The following is a 16387-nucleotide window of genomic DNA, read 5'->3' on the forward strand; positions in this document are numbered from 1 at the left end:
TGTACTGCTCGTGGATAACACACGACACAGCTCATTTTTCAAATTTTACGCCACACATAAATTCGCGTATCTAGTTACTATATTTTTCTGTCATCAAACACTTCGATTTAAACATGATCATGATCAATGCTGGCAAAAAAATAAAAGAATATATTGCATTTTACACACACATTAATTATAAGCGCGCGAGTTTGTATGCTATCAAGACTCGAGAGATATTTTTTTCGAGTCATCATCAAAATTTTCATGAATATGGATAGAAAGGATCTTGTTTTCCCCGGCGACAATTGACATAATGGAAAGAGGAGAATTTTGTTGGCGTTCATGCGTGTCCAAGAAAAACCAACAGAGACAAGTCAAAGCATTAACCAATCGAGAGGAAGCAAAGTCGAGACTTCCGTGTGGCTGTTGCGGAAGGATTATCCAACATTTCTCTGAGACTTGCTTGAAGCCATTGCAAACTCCCCCGGCCAGAATCGATTTCAAATTGTCCTTTTCATTAGTCGAAAATAAAAAAATGTATTCTCTTTCTCTCTCTCTCTTCATGTCTGCCACTCCTTTATATAATTCCTCCTCTATCTTCAGAAATCCCAAGCCCAAAGCACCATTCATTCACAGCAGCATATTGAAGCAATCAACAAGAAAAGCCCCCAAAATGGGGAAATGTAAGTCATCATTTCTGGTGTCCCTTCTACTGATTCACGTCCTAGGTTTGTCACTGCTTCCTCGGCCCACACTATCAAACGAGCTGAATGAGTTCTCTCGTCAGCCTCCTCGCCCTGTCATCTTCACTGCTCACGACCGCTCCGAATCTCACCCTCAACAGGTTCCTTAATTGTTAATCGAGCACTTAATAATATTTGCGTCATTCATAAGCATGTCTTGAATCCTCGACCGATTGGTGTTGGATTACAAAGGTGCACATTTCGCTGGTGGGGCGAAACCACGTGGGGGTTACGTGGATTACAGAGGACAAGCACGCACCGTCGACGGTGGAGTACGGCAGAGTGTCCGGGGAATACAGCGAGAAGGCAAGGGGGCATCACACTTCGTACCAATATTTTCTGTACAGTTCCGGTAAGATCCACCACGTCAAAATCGGACCTCTTGAGCCCAGCACCACTTACTTCTATCGCTGCGGAGGGTCTGGCCCTGAATTTTCCCTCAAGACTCCTCCGGCTGACTTCCCTATCGAATTTGTAGTCCTTGGTAAGTTGTCGCGCTCATTACTTTTCATTTTGGGTTCGATTTTGTGTTTATTATGCCTCAGGTGGAATTAAACAACTAAATAGAGAAACCTTGGAGAGTGGTTTTGGCTAATGCTTGAACCCAACGCAAAGGTGTGGTTTCTGTGTTCAGTACTTGATTATTAATTTGTAGGAAATTTGGCAAACATGCGGCAACAATCCTAGGCCACATATAGAGGATAATAATTAAAGGCAAAACTCTTTATAAATTGCTCAACATCGATTTCCATATCAAAGTTCTTATAACCAGCTCGTGATCCGGGTATAGAGCTTGGATCCGCTGGAACCAGGCTCCTGGCGTTAAACGACAGCGGAAATAAAATGCTAGAGATGATTTTAATAATACGTAATTAAATTCATATTTGATGTGCGTGGATGTGTAGGTGACTTGGGTCAAACAGAATGGACAGCATCGACTTTAAAACACGCAGATAGCAGAGACTACGACGTATTTCTGTTACCGGGAGATCTGTCGTATGCGGATACCCATCAACCACTGTGGGACTCTTTTGGTCGTTTTGTGGAGCCCTATGCCAGTCGACGGCCATGGATGGTGACGGAGGGCAACCACGAGATCGAGTCCTTTCCCACCACTTACCCTGATAGCTTCACGGCCTTCAATGCTCGTTGGCCCATGCCTTTCAAGGAAAGTGGCTCCACCTCTAATCTGTACTACGCTTTTGAGACTGCCGGTGCTCACATTCTCATGCTGGGTTCTTACACCGACTTCCATGTTGAATCTGACCAGAACAAGTGGCTTCAAGCTGACTTAGCCCTTGTTGATCGGATCAAGACCCCTTGGCTCATCGCTCTCCTTCACGCACCCTGGTATAACACTAATACGGCTCATCAAGGTGAAGGCGAGAGCATGAGACAGGCCATGGAAGACCTTCTTTATAACGCCCGAGTTGACTTGGTTTTTGCCGGCCATGTTCATGCGTACGAACGCTTTGTAAGTCATCCCCCTTTAATTTTTTTTTTTTTTTTTTTTTTGAGTTTCTTCTCCTTTAATTTCTAATATTTGGGATCGATTGCAGACTCGAATTTATAACAAGAAGGCTAATCCGTGCGGTCCCATGTATGTGACGATTGGGGACGGAGGAAACCGGGAGGGACTTGCGTTAACGTGAGCTTGCTATGCGTAACATTTTCTGAATAAATGTAAACATGTAGTTTTGGTTTGGTGATTTGATATGCGTGCGCATTTTGAGATGCACAGGTTCAAGAGTCCATCGAGCCCTCTGTCGTTGTATCGGGAGCCGAGCTTTGGGCATGGAAGGTTAAGGATCCTGAACGGGACGCATGCGCATTGGTCATGGCACCGCAACAACGACACTGATGCGTTTGAAGCTGACAGTGTTTGGATAAGTAGCTTAAGCAGCTCCAAAGCATGTCGGAACCCCGCTCGTGATGAACTCTGATTAAGTATTTCTGCTTCTCTTTCCATCAAACTAAACACGGAAACTAAACTTCCAATTAATGAGAAAATGATTTTTTTAAAAAAAAAAAAGACATGAGTGACCTTACTAAATGACCTGATCATATCATGCTAGCTCCTTGGTTCCTCATACATCTACAAATCCTCCAATTGAGTAGCTGATGAAACAGGGCCTTGGGCCCTTGACAGCGAGTTGTGCATAAATTTGAAGGTTTACTTTCCTCTGAGCTTGGATCCAAGTGTTAGCCCATTCTGACCAAGGCCTGTGGGCAACTACTTTAATTTAATGAGATTTCAATTAAAAACTACTCCAATTAAATTTTATTAATATGTGTAATTTGATTAAAAATACTTTATATGTTAAAATTGATGAAGCATTTAATATCAACATTTTTTTCCAGAGTATAAAGTCCAATTTGATGGATTCTGTTTTTGGCATATGGTTTCACTAAACTTGCTTCCGCTTGTGAACAGCATAATTTGTTATGAAAATTTAAAAGTATGCAAATAAATTTATCATATTCTATTTTACACGTTATTTTTAGCATTGGCATTCGGAATTGCCTCGGAAAAATATTTTTTTTAGTTAGTTTATGTTTTCAAGCATCGACTCAAATCCAATAAGAGAAAGGAGTATACAGGTGGCTAAATTATGACCACCTAATAAGTTTTCTTCACTTTATTTTAAACGAAGGCTGACACTGGTACATCGCGGCAAAGAATTAAAAAAAAAAAAACTGTTTACTACATTAGATGCACCTATAATCAAGAGTCAAAATTGTATAAGATAGATTCAATTAGTTGAGGTACTTACTATTCTGTCCATTTTAAATTATAAAATATTTTTTAAAAAAATTTACTGTTATAAAGTATAAGATACATTAACAAAAATAAAATTTTATTAATAATATTTTTTAATATTATCATTTTTATTATATTATTTCTTTAATAGTTTTCACTAATTAGATATTAAATGAAAGATATTTTTAAAAAATTATATTTATATTTAAAAAATAAAATTATAAAATATATTTGATAAATTTTTTTAATATGTGTAATTTTATTTTAAAATATTTTATAATTTAAAATGAAATGAATAGCTAATGGAAGAGCAATAATTTATCAAAAGAATCCAGCATTACAAAAGCCGGCCGAGAACACCAACTAGAGAGACACGTGTATCTCTTAGGATGTCATGGTGATTTATTAACGAGAATTCATCCATCATCCAAGCATATGAAGACGCGTAGACAACAATCCCAGGGACAAGGACTCTTTCGATTTTTCCTCCATCCTGCAGCCAGCTAAACCCCCCGCGTTCATGTCCGCTTGTCCACCATGGTTTCCAATCGCTCAATCACTGACAGCCTGACTTCTCGCCTGATTTATTTTCAAAATTATAAGAAAGTTATGTACTACTGTTGATCGTCATCATTTTCAATGCAAATCGCGTTGCTAGAGTGAATAATTATAAGGGATGGTTAAATAAAATTGTTATATGATACGATTTCTATTCTAACCTGGCTGAGCAATATAGCATCGTAATTACAATGAGTAATTAGCTTTGCTTCGCGTGGAATTAAAATATGCTTCTGTGTTAATCCGGGGTGGTTGACTTCTGACTATCTATCCATCTTGCTCAGTACAAGTGACACACTCACTCGTCCATTTAAAATGATGACAAGCGCAAACGAGGAAGACGATAAGGTGACATCCACACTCATACTTGAAAATACAATCACTCCTGATCCGCACCGAATTGGCGTTAGACAGATCAACTCTAAATGCTTCACAATTCAACCACCCACTTGCTGGACCCGACATCTCAATTCCAATCAAAACAAGAAAAGGCAATTTTTCTTTCTCTCACAAAGCAAAGCCATAAATTCTCCCTCGACTCTTTCAACCCTCCTAGTTTCTTTAGAAGACGGGAACTTAAAATCTCGTCTCAAGAAATTATTAATCCTCCTATCCAGCTTCCAATGATCATGACAGAAGTTCGCTGTGGACGGTGCTGATCATTTTGTTCGCATATCTTATCCTAGATCGCCCTGGCCCCCGACATCCTACGGTGCGCATTAAATCCTTTCGAGTTTCTCAACTTTGATCAAAGGATTTGCCAGAGTGATTTCCTCTCGACCCACCCTCTTGAAATCGAAGCCACACCCCTGCTTCTCCAAATTCCTGTGGGTCCCACAAAAAGTGACACCACACTTGCACTTGAAGCCGATCAACCTGACTCGATTCCGGCATGTAGCACATCGGTTCGGTTGCGCGGCCGCCACTTCTGGCCTGAAGGATGCAATGGCTGAGCTCAACACATCGGCTGAAACTTTCAGCAATTTCAACGTTGGTGTAGGAGCGGGGGAGACTACGGCCGATAACGGAGATGAGCCAGGGGACAGCAGAGAAGCAGTGAAGGAAAGGGTTGTTTTGATGGTGGATTTGGTAGACGCTTCCTGTTACTCCTTCAAATGGAAATTCCTGTAGCACTTGGAACAAAGATTCATAGTGGCCGAGCTGTCAAAAAAGCCACAGTTGTTAGCACAGAATTGGTGGCCTTCGGGAGCCTGGCATCGGTGCTCTTCCACCAGATTGTTCTCTTTTTGCAAAATGTATCTAAACTTCTCTATTCCATTTTAGCATTGTAACGATTTCGATGAACACCAAGCTGCCTATGTTTTCATGTGAGTTTGCTATCAATATTGTCCACCAAGTTCTTGTAATCTGACTCGATAGGAACCTTTTTAAAACCAAAATCCCAAACCAGACGTAGATTTCTAAGGATTGCCTACTCCTCTACTTCATAAGCACTACAAGATCTTGATTAATGGCAAAAGCCCACAATCCAATGGCCTGTATGGTCTCTGAGCACCCCCTCCACATCCAACTACTCCAACCGGTGATGTTCTTGCCCTATCAACATTAAATTTGACCTACCCATCTAGAGGTGGTAACCAAGAGTTGACTGTGGGAAGTTATTGCTGGAGTTTAGATCATCCTTGCCACGTTCAACAAAGTTCAAGTGGCCATGATAATAGAAAATGGGTCCTTTGGCTTTTAGAATTTTGAATCAAATACACTACTATTCCGCCATTTCCATAATTTCTAGATTATAACTTCTTATAGCAAATCCTAGTTAGAGTTACTGTCCTACCAAACTTTCTTCTTCAAATTAGCAGTCATCCAGTCCTTTGAAGATATGGAAAAGAAAAGAAAGTGGTACCTTTGCGGCACTAATCTCTTCCAGATTTGTTGGGCATGAGTACAATCTTTAACAATGTAAAGAATATCCTCCACTTTAGTCTAACACCAATTGCAATTCGTAATGCTTTGAGACCACTTACTCTTCCATGCATTGAAAGGTAGCCGATTATGGAATGTTTGCCATATAAAGAACCTTTTCCTTTCAGCTCCTTTCTATTTCTAGATAGCTTTAAATGTTGTATCATATACTTAAAAGTTTCTGTTCCATGTCATAACATCATCTCCCACAGTGGTTATTGGAGGCATAACAGATATAAGCTTCTGTATAACCTTCATTAGTATAATTATTGATAATCTGATGTACTCCTCTACATCGTAAGTAGTTCAATCTTTAACTTTGCTTTCCAGCTCCTCTTGTGTAACATCCTGCAAATTCATCCCCTAATAATTAACCTAATTAAGGGTAATTAAGTAGGATTTATGTGGTGTGAAATCAAAAGAGATTAATGAGTATTTTTAGTTGAGATTTCAAGTATAAATTAGGTCTAAAGTGAAATTGAGTCATTTGGGCATTAAAAAGTGGAGAAAAATAATAGAAAAGTTTATGTGCCAAATGTCACGAAGTGTGTGTGGTGTGCTGCGGCATACAGAGCCAAAGTACATGAAACAGTCTCCTTTGTATCACATACCGTGGCGCATAGGGATAAGCGCTGCAACACACAATATGAATTCTGCAAAAGAAGGAGATGCAAACTGTTAAGAAATTAGAATAGTTAGAACATAGAAATGAGGAGAATGAAGAGAGCTCTTATAGTGCATGATTTTAGGGAGGACATGAGAATATTTGAAGCTCCTAATCATTGAGGTTAATGTCCTACACCCCTTTCCTCCCTTTCTCTTCCATTTTAAGGAAGATTAAAGTCAGGGTTTGAGTTGGAATGATAATTTTGGTCCATATAGATTATGGGTCTAAACTCATTAAATTAAATGGAGTTAATAAAAGTTGTTTTGAGTATTTAAATCTAGAAATTATGAGTTCTGACATTAATGATAGTTGGGAGCCATTAATGTCCAAAAATAGGCATTAAATATGAAATTATAAAGGTTAATAAGCCATTAATGGCAACATGAAGGTTTAGTGAAGCTACTAGGAGATAAAGAGAGTTAATATACTTAATGGGTAAGCTTGAATGTAAGAAATGAGAGTATTGACTATTTTAAAAGTGGAAAGTGAGAGCTTGGAAGTATGTATTTGACAATTTTTAATGAGTTGGACTTGATTAATTATAGATTAATTGTCCAGGCACTATGTTTAGATTGAACAGCAAGCTTGAAAGCAAGTTATTGAGTGATAAATTTTTGACCTCTTAAAAGTTTGAGATGGTCAGGGAAATCTTATCATAAGTAGTTATTTATTAATTGTATTGTAATGTAAGAATGGATTTATTTACTTATACAATTGAATTTGTAAATGTGAAAGCATGCTATAAACTCTATGATATTGTGTTATCTTTGATGTGACTAAAATGTGTAGTTGGACTCAGTTGATTTTCAAATTATGACATGTAATTGGATCAAAAAGTGCGTAATGTGCGATGCGATGATTGCATGGTTATATTGTCATGTGAATACTATATATGTGGTTAAAATAGGATTTGAAATGTGTTATAGGATTAAAAGTTTAAGTTGAAAAGTTTTGTGAAAATAATATGAATGCTCACTTGGATAGTGTCATAGCGTGAGCTCAATGTATTGTCATATAACATATGAAATTGTGAAATGTATGAGCATTATAAATTGCATGATCATTGGCAGGCATTCGCTTGGGGAGAGGAGTATAAAATTTGTATGGTATTTATGGTTGCCTTCCGGTACATGAAGGCTAAGCCTTATCTCACTGTTTGTAGAGAGTCTATCCCATAGTTTGTCGAGAAATTAGAACTTAGCTATCTTAACCTGTTTATCGAGGAGGCTAATTTAAGGTATACAACACTAAATATTTGAGAGTGGGGGAAGCCGTGGTTTAAGAGTGAGTTTTGTAATATTTGACCAGGTTACACCTCACAATTGGTGAGCTCGGATAGTTCAATCATATGGATGGAGCCCTATTTGATATTACAATGCACAATTTTAGTCAAAATATATAAGGAAGGTATAAGGTGGAATTGATTATGAATATGTGTCTATCCAACATGTAGCATAGTTGTTAAGTTTGTAGCAAGTCATAGTAGCGAGCGTGCCATTGTTAAAGAGTTATTTGTGTTATGGCAATATGCATGAGATTAATGATTTATGTCATTGTCACATGTCTATGTGTTTTGTGGTAATGTACCATGTAATTTGAGATAAGATATGTGAAAGTGAAGTGAATTGTAGAATTATAACTTGTATCTTGTGTAATTGAATATTTTTTAGTAATCAACTTACTTTATGTGTTTAAATCAGTTAATATACAATTGCATATGGTAGGTGTATGTTAGTTATTGAGTGGCTAGACTTACCTCTCTATTTCAATATTTCATAGACTCTAGCCTTATTGTGAAAAGGAAAAAGCTTCCAAAGGCTTAAGAATCTAGGGTTCCTATTGTATAGCCTTTCATCTTTAATTATTTTGTAATGATTAAGTATATTGCTAATTAAGATACATTTTATTTACATTTACACTATATTATTGTTTATGATGCATGGAATGTATTTTGGGACTTGGGATATTATTTATGATAAATTTTAAATGTTGATACAATCAAAATACTAATACAAGTATAGTACAATTGATTTAGTCATGATATTAAATATTTATTGTGAAATGCAATGCTAATGCCTTCCCTTTCTATTTTTGGTAATAAGAGGTTGGTGAGTGAAAATTTGATATTGTCTATTGAGCATGGTCTAGATGTTAAAAATGGCATGTGATACTTGTATGGAGCTTTGGACACCCTCAAGTTGTGAAAATGGTTGAAAATGTATTTGAGTATCCAATTTTTTTGTGTGATGTAATTTGAAAGTTAAACTCATGCCATTAGCTAGTTTATAAAAAGAGCTCTCCGTAAACATCTAAATCATCTCAATTGGATGTTAGATGGAGAAATAGGGCATGTCAGAAGTTGTCTTGAGTTGCTATAAAAAACGTGCAACACGCTGCAGCGTGTGACACAGAGAAAGAGCCATTATGGTGCGTGTGCATGTAACAGCCCTCCTGGGTCACCACTGCCTCTCCAGGGTCTTTTCCCAGGCGCTGGACAACACACATGTCACCACATGATTGCCGGCTTTTCCACTGGTGGTACAGTGGTTATTCCTCACCCCACCCTCACGGGGGTCTTTTGGAACCTCCCCAGACTCGAACCTCCAACCTCTACCACCTTAACGAAGTTGAGGCGAAGTCTGGTACCATTGAGTCAAGTGACTCAATGGTACCAGACTTCGCCTCAACTTCGTTAAGGTGGTAGAGGTTGGAGGTTCGAGTCTGGGGAGGTTCCAAAAGACCCCCGTGAGGGTGGGGTGAGGAATAACCACTGTACCACCAGTGGGAAAGCCGGCAATCATGTGGTGACATGTGTGTTGTCCAGCGCCTGGGAAAAGACCCTGGAGAGGCAGTGGTGACCCAGGAGGGCTGTTACATATAACAGCCCTCCTGGGTCACCACTGCCTCTCCAGGGTCTTTTCCCAGGCGCTGGACAACACACATGTCACCACATGATTGCCGGCTTTCCCACTGGTGGTACAGTGGTTATTCCTCACCCCACCCTCACGGGGGTCTTTTGGAACCTCCCCAGACTCGAACCTCCAACCTCTACCACCTTAACGAAGTTGAGGCGAAGTCTGGTACCATTGGGTCAACTTGACTCAATGGTACCAGACTTCGCCTCAACTTCATTAAGGTGGTAGAGGTTGGAGGTTCGAGTCTGGGGAGGTTCCAAAAGACCCCCGTGAGGGTGGGGTGAGGAATAACCACTGTACTACCAGTGGGAAAGCCGGCAATCATGTGGTGACATGTGTGTTGTCCAGCGCCTGGGAAAAGACCCTGGAGAGGCAGTGGTGACCCAGGAGGGCTGTTACAGTGCACACATCGCAGTATTCTGCTCTGTTGTTAACTTTTAATAGTTTTCAACTGTTTTTGAGTTATCACTTCTCTAAGTTATTTCAACTTTGATCCTACCTTTCAGACTTAAAAGCATATTAAGGGAGAAACAAATAGACGACTTGCTTTTGTTAGCTTTTGCTCCTGAGGCTCTAGCAAAAATATTCAAACATTCCATCATTTCTTTAGCTTACTTCTCAAATGCTTCACTAAAAAGTAGTAAATCATTAGCAAACGTGAGGTGGGAGATTGAAGAGACCTCCTTTATGACATTAATAAGCTTCCAATTTCCTTGTTCCATTGAATCACGTATAATATGAGAAAGCCTATCCATACACAAAACAAATAAGAAGGGTGATATAAGGGTCTCCTTGATAGAATCCACTTTTAAGGAAAAAAAATAATCAAAATTTTCACTATTCCACAGAACATTAAATGAGATGGAAGTAATATAATTCATATTTAGACTTATGAAGTTAGAGTCCATTCTTGTTTCAATAAGAACTTGATGTAAAAATTTCCATTTGATGTAATCATAAGCTTTCTCTAAATTGATCTTCATAGCCATGGGCCCCTTCTTTCTTTTAAACTTTTTTTTTTGATAGCCCACCCGATTTATCGAAACTTTGCCTCGACTACATCTGGATCTAACCCGCGTCACGCACTTGACATGGTGAGTGAGTCTTCTAACAAGAATTTTTTGCATACACAAGGCTCAAACTCAAGACCTTACTTAAGTGAAACCGAATCGCTTACCAATCGGACCAACTCCTGTTGATTCTTTCTACTGAACTTGTTCATGGAATGCGTCGTTTCCTGTCCCAATCTCTTTTTTGTTCACGATCCCTCCATTCCATGCCCTCTCTCTCACTCCTCACCCACGACCCGTTTCAATCCAAATGGGCCTCTTTACCCCTTCTCAGCTGCGGTGTCAAGGATCCACTTCTGCCCAAAATTGCATTCAACGAACCAAACCCCTCCTTCTCATTCTGTTCATTTTAATCCACAGCGATATCATGACAAAAATACTTCGAAGAGGAACATGATTGGGCGGGAATCGTCAATTTATATATGATAAAAATTATTTAATTAGTGCATAAATTTTGCATCCGCAGTTGCCTTCGAATACGTGCACGTGCGCGCGACAAGTATTGCAGTACTCCTTTAGTCCTCTTTTAATCTAAGACATTTTTTATTATATTTATAAAAATTAAGAAAAATAGTTAACAGTGATTTGTAGTAGTAAATACATAAAAAATTATCATCATTTTTCAAGATTACCTCTCAATTAAAATCAATTTATCTATTTTTTAATCCCTTTTTTTTTATGCAACCCCCCCTAAATACTATTGATTTTTTCGTAAAGTATCTTACAAATCAACACAGGTCGATAACAAATATTTTATATTTTGAGTCGGAGTAGTAAAGTGTAGGAACAGATTAAAGTAAAGGCAATTATTGTACTTGGATCGACAATTTTTTTACAGGGTATTCCTAGTTTGTCTAAATTTTGGATCAGAAAGGAGCGCTTGATTGGCAGAGCACCAAGACTCATGGCTCAACCGCTAGGATGGTGAAGTGATGTCCCGCCCACCGTTCAAAGCAGACGAATGAAGGGTAGCTATATCTCATTATTTCTAAACAATTATTCTAATCATCGTGACCAGGGTTAAATATGCTTTCATCCTTCTAATTTCATTCACTTTTTTATTTGATCCTTTTGGTTTTAAAAACAGTTAATGTTTCTTTTCTTTTATTCGAGAATTGAAGTATCAGGCAAATGAATAATGTTTAATTTCCCAAATTGCTTGGAGTCTTGAGTTTTATATGACATCAAATGTCAAGGCTGGTTGATTCTTTCTGGCCACTCAAAAAAGGTTGGATCAGTTTAGAAACACCACAATGACATCACTCCTGGTGTTTCAATTACAAGGACCCAGTTGAAATTTTTATAAAATTAGAGGCATACAAATTGCATTTCAGCCCTGTGGTTAGTTAATATGACTCCAAGTCTCCGACTCCGAGGTTAATGCAAATATATTGCGGAAAGTCTTACTCGATTCAGTGTCCATTTTGAAAGTTGCGTCTGTTTTCAAAAATTGAAGCGAATTAAGTTAAGCGACAATGGTTTGGCTTGCCATGACAAGGTGGTGGAGAACCCATGTAACTCTACGACTGTTCAGCTTACTCTCGCTGGGTCAAGCTGTTTCTGCAATCATGGCAGTTATGAGCCTCACTTCCTCTCTCATAGCCGATCTGGGTAATCTCCATTAAGCTGCTTGTAAGGTTTTAACGACTTTGTATGACCTTCAAATCTAATATTGGATTCTCTGGGTGATCAATTTTGCGTAGGTGTTAATGCCCCGCTTTCTCAGAGTATGTTCAACTACTTAGCCTTAGCCTTGGTTTATGGAAGCATTTTGATTTTCAGGCGTCAGAAAACTCTGGTATACTTATCTTCATCTCCTTGGTATCTCTGTGCTGACTTATTAATCATTAGAACTCCTGTTTTCCAGATTTTATGCATGGCCAATTGGGGTGAAAATGAATTAAAATTTCGGGATTCTAAACTCTGAAGTTGTGCCTCGTCTTGTGGGCTTTGCAGATTCCTTGGTATTGGTATTTACTGTTAGGTTTTGTTGATGTTCAAGGGAATTATTTGGGTGAGTTGCTTTCATATATCCCCTGTTATTGCAAAACCAGCATTGAGCTTGCAAATTATGAACCCGAAAGTAATTCTGAACATGCTAATGTCTTTTATTCTTGTATGCGCAGTTAATGAAGCGTACCAGTATTCATCCATTACCAGTGTGACTTTACTGGACTGTTGGACGATACCTTGGGCCATGATACTAACTTGGTTCATCATTGGCACTAGATATTCCATAGGGCAGTATTTTGGTGCGGTCCTATGTGTGCTAGGTCTTGGCTTAGTCCTACTCTCTGACGCTGGGATTGCTGGAGGAGGTTGCATTCTCTTACATTACGAATATGAGTTTCCCTCTTGAGTTTTACCACTATATTCATGAAATAGTTTATTATCCAATTAAGCGCAGCTCATTATTATCCGTCTTTCAGGCGGGACGAAACCCATCTTAGGTGATGTACTTGTCATTGGAGGGACCCTTTTCTATGCAATGAGCAATGTTGGTGAGGTGCACATATTGACTATTTCAGTTTAGTTGTCTGCAGCAATATGGATTCCAGTGTCCTAGAGATTAGTAAAGTTGGCCTTTCCATCTAATCTGTAATCACGTCTTGTAATTTTTATGCACTCACTTGGATCTCTTCATACAAAATGTAGGAATTTTGTGTCAAGAAAAAAGATCGTGTTGAAGTGGTTGCCATGATTGGTGTTTATGGATTCTTAGTCACCGTCGTTGAAGCGTATCCTTATCGTTCATCTCTGTCAACTTATTTCTGGTTTGTAATGGCCTGTGAATGATGGTCATGTATCTGTCATATTTTCTAACTCGTGCACGCAAAGTATTCCTTCATTTTATGAACTTTCAGATCCATAATTGAATTGAAGAATGTGGAATCTATTGAATGGTCTACCGATTTAGTAAGTAAACTGAAATTCTTATATCATTGTAGATCCTAGTAATAATTTTGTTGTAGGTTTTATTCTTGTTCACTGCATTAATGTCCAAAGCCCGTTGTCCCCTGCCCCCAGAAGTAAACTAATTTGCCATTTAAGAGGAGAAAAAGAGAGAATTTCAATTACTACAGCAAGATTTTTGATATTGACAGCACACAGCATGAATTAAAAAAAATTGTGCCAGCATATTTGACTATGGAATAGAGGAATTCTTCATATTTAACTAGACAATCGTATCCTTCCTAGGTACTTTCTTTGGTGGGCTATACTGCATCAAGCTTCTTGTTTTACACACTTGCTCCTTTTGTTTTAAAGGTTAGTTTCCTTCTTAAGGACTTGCATGCTATAATTCCTTTTCTGCAGAAACGGAGATGTTTGCTTGAAGATGATTAATTATAATAGCATAGCTGTTAAACAATCTGGTTTGGAGTTTACTTGCAAAATCATTAAATGATTTTTTTGCTTAACAGTATTGCACAGATTCTCTGATTCTGATAAAAATGCTTCTGTTCGATGCAGTTGAGTGGAGCTGCCATGTTCAATCTATCTCTTCTTACATCTGACATGTGGGCAGTGGTTTTTAAAATCTATTTGTATCACCAGAAGGTATTATTTTCCACAACGAGCAATCAAGGCATTATGAGTTTAGTTTAACATTCAATCACCACTTACAAGTACCATGTCCAAAATTAGTCACGTTCTTCAAGTTGATGTTATTATTTCTAAAATGGAATGTGACAGAAATGTTTATATCTGAATGCAGGTGGACTGGCTGTACTTCCTCTCCTTCGCAATCGTTGTTATAGGGCTTGTCATTTATTCTACAACGTATGTCCTGAGTTACTTCGTTGTTTTAGATTCTGCTATATATGCCATATGCCACATTTTATTTTGACCTTGATCCAATTGCAATTAGGTTTCGTGTGCTTATTTATTTATTTATTTATTTTTATTTGTATGTGTATTTCGTTGTGAACCATTGATGGTACCTGTGCAGAGAGAAGGACCATGTTGCTGCGCCAAGTATTGAGAATGGGAGTGTGGATGCAGAATACCAAGTGCTTCAAGATGAAAGCACAGAAAGTAGAAACGAGTCTTCGGGTTGATGAAGAAAGTAACATGTTGCTGGTTAAAGAGTGAACTACACATCATTATGTGATTGAATTTTCAGTATGCTGCTTGGGATGGACGGTGGAGATGTCATTCATGGCGACCGAGAGGCTAAATTTTGATAACAGTTGAGTTTTTGATGTTAGGATTTAACATTATAATTTCCTTTTTCTTTTTTTAATAATAGTTATCTATGTCTCAGTTATTCAGAATAAGATTTTTTTTCTTTTAGGACTGCAGTTTGTCATATCACCTGTATGGTAATGCATAAGACTTATCATTGCTTCTTTCTCATTTGAAGTTTTTATCAACTAGACGCGGGGCTCAACGCTGGTGTGTTTAACAAAATATGGTGAACTAGTAGTATTCAAAATTTGTAATATAACTTTTTATAAATTGTATATATATTATAACGATGGTGATAGTTAATTATGATGAATTTTAAATATAATATCAAAGGGTGACTTATTTAAATGGTAGGAAGGGCTCTTTGGACAAAGATATGGATCTTTTTATTTATGATTTACGTACTGTGAACGAGCATTAAGCTGAGGGAACAAATACATTCCCTCACTTTGGGAAATATTAAGATTTTGATATATAAATTTTAATATTTCATATTCATATCTTTGAAATTTTGCACCACTTATCCTTACATTTTAATATTTTGCATCCTAGTCCTTAAGTTTCAAGATGTTGCATTCCTCACCTAGGGGTTTGAACTTTTAACTCTTGTAACATTGGAGGTCATTGGAATTTTGATGTCACATACTTGGTCATATTTGGTCCACGGCAAGCTCAGTGTGTTAGATATGGTAAGTATGTATGTAGTATAAACTTGTACTCTCTTTATTTAAAAATATAAGATATTTTTTAAAGAATTATATGTTTAAAAATATGAGGTTTTTTTAATTTTTTAAGATGTAATCATTATCTTTTTTTTAAAAGTGCTCATATTGATAATAATTTTATATTTATTGTAGGGCGTTTAATAAGGATAAATATAAAAATATAGAGTTAGTTAAAAATAAATAATTATTTTATTAAGAATAATATTTAATTAAAAATATTTTATATTTTTTAATAGAAGGAGTGAGTGTCTGTGGACGACTTTACAAAACCATATTTGGGCAAGCCCCGCAACGGCATGCCTCAGCTACATCTTTTATTTCTGAAGCCCAAACGTAAACATGGCCTAATCTCCATCGCTCATGCCTCTTGTTGATAGGCTCGACTTTTTTACAAGGTAAGAGATTAGGAGAGTTAAGTTAGGACTGTGATCATTAGGGGACTCGGTTTCGGCATGGTGCTCAGCACCAAATCACTGCCGTTTGGCAGTGTTTTTTTTTCCTTTTCCTTTTTTTAAACCACAAATTTATTATAATAATAAATAATTATTATAAAATTATTATTTTAATATTTAATAAATTAATAAATATTAATATGTTAAAATTGAACCTAAATAGTTTGAATAAAATTTTGGTCTGAGCATTGAGAACTGTACTAAAAAAAATAAAAAATGATCTGAATAATTTAAAATAAGAGTTGAATCTAGCAAAATGAGCCAATTTCTTATACTGTAATAAATCAATGTTTGAATTTTTATTAAAAAAAGTACCTATATTTAATATCTGACTATGCTTTGAATGATATTATTTCTCATAGATAAACAACTGTGCCAAATCAATAAAATAAAAAAATAT

The 16387-nt window shown here is 37.3% G+C and overlaps 2 protein-coding genes and 1 pseudogene across 3 annotated transcripts; 2 read left to right on the forward strand and 1 right to left on the reverse strand.

Moving 5' to 3' along the window:
* The first annotated feature begins 295 nt into the window (after positions 1–295).
* On the forward strand, positions 296–5411 carry LOC129304723 (purple acid phosphatase 22-like). Of its 2 annotated transcripts, none has more exons than XM_054944485.1 (6): positions 296–826; positions 918–1209; positions 1631–2199; positions 2285–2373; positions 2467–2672; positions 4329–5411. In XM_054944485.1, the coding sequence occupies exons 1-5, from the start codon at positions 296–298 to the stop codon at positions 2666–2668; spliced, it is 1683 nt and encodes a 560-aa protein (XP_054800460.1). In that variant the 3' UTR covers positions 2669–2672; positions 4329–5411. The 2 variants fall into 2 exon arrangements, with proteins under 2 accessions (XP_054800460.1, XP_054800459.1); XM_054944484.1 differs by lacking the exon at positions 4329–5411 and adding an exon at positions 2801–2912.
* LOC129305607 (zinc finger A20 and AN1 domain-containing stress-associated protein 6-like) lies at positions 4764–5629 on the reverse strand (annotated as a pseudogene).
* Positions 5630–11913: 6284 nt separating this feature from the next.
* Positions 11914–14984, forward strand: LOC129307108 (uncharacterized). Its single transcript, XM_054947976.1, has 11 exons — positions 11914–12233; positions 12326–12420; positions 12579–12636; positions 12749–12940; positions 13052–13128; positions 13278–13360; positions 13487–13538; positions 13821–13889; positions 14094–14180; positions 14338–14402; positions 14572–14984. Exons 1-11 carry the CDS (start codon positions 12098–12100, stop codon positions 14678–14680), a joined length of 1023 nt encoding a protein of 340 aa, XP_054803951.1. The 5' UTR covers positions 11914–12097; the 3' UTR covers positions 14681–14984.
* The last annotated feature ends 1403 nt before the right edge of the window (positions 14985–16387 follow it).

Source organism: Prosopis cineraria, unplaced genomic scaffold, assembly GCF_029017545.1.
Source record: "Prosopis cineraria cultivar Desert tree isolate PC_DT_omini unplaced genomic scaffold, ASM2901754v1 PC3, whole genome shotgun sequence".
NCBI lineage: Eukaryota > Viridiplantae > Streptophyta > Magnoliopsida > Fabales > Fabaceae > Prosopis > Prosopis cineraria.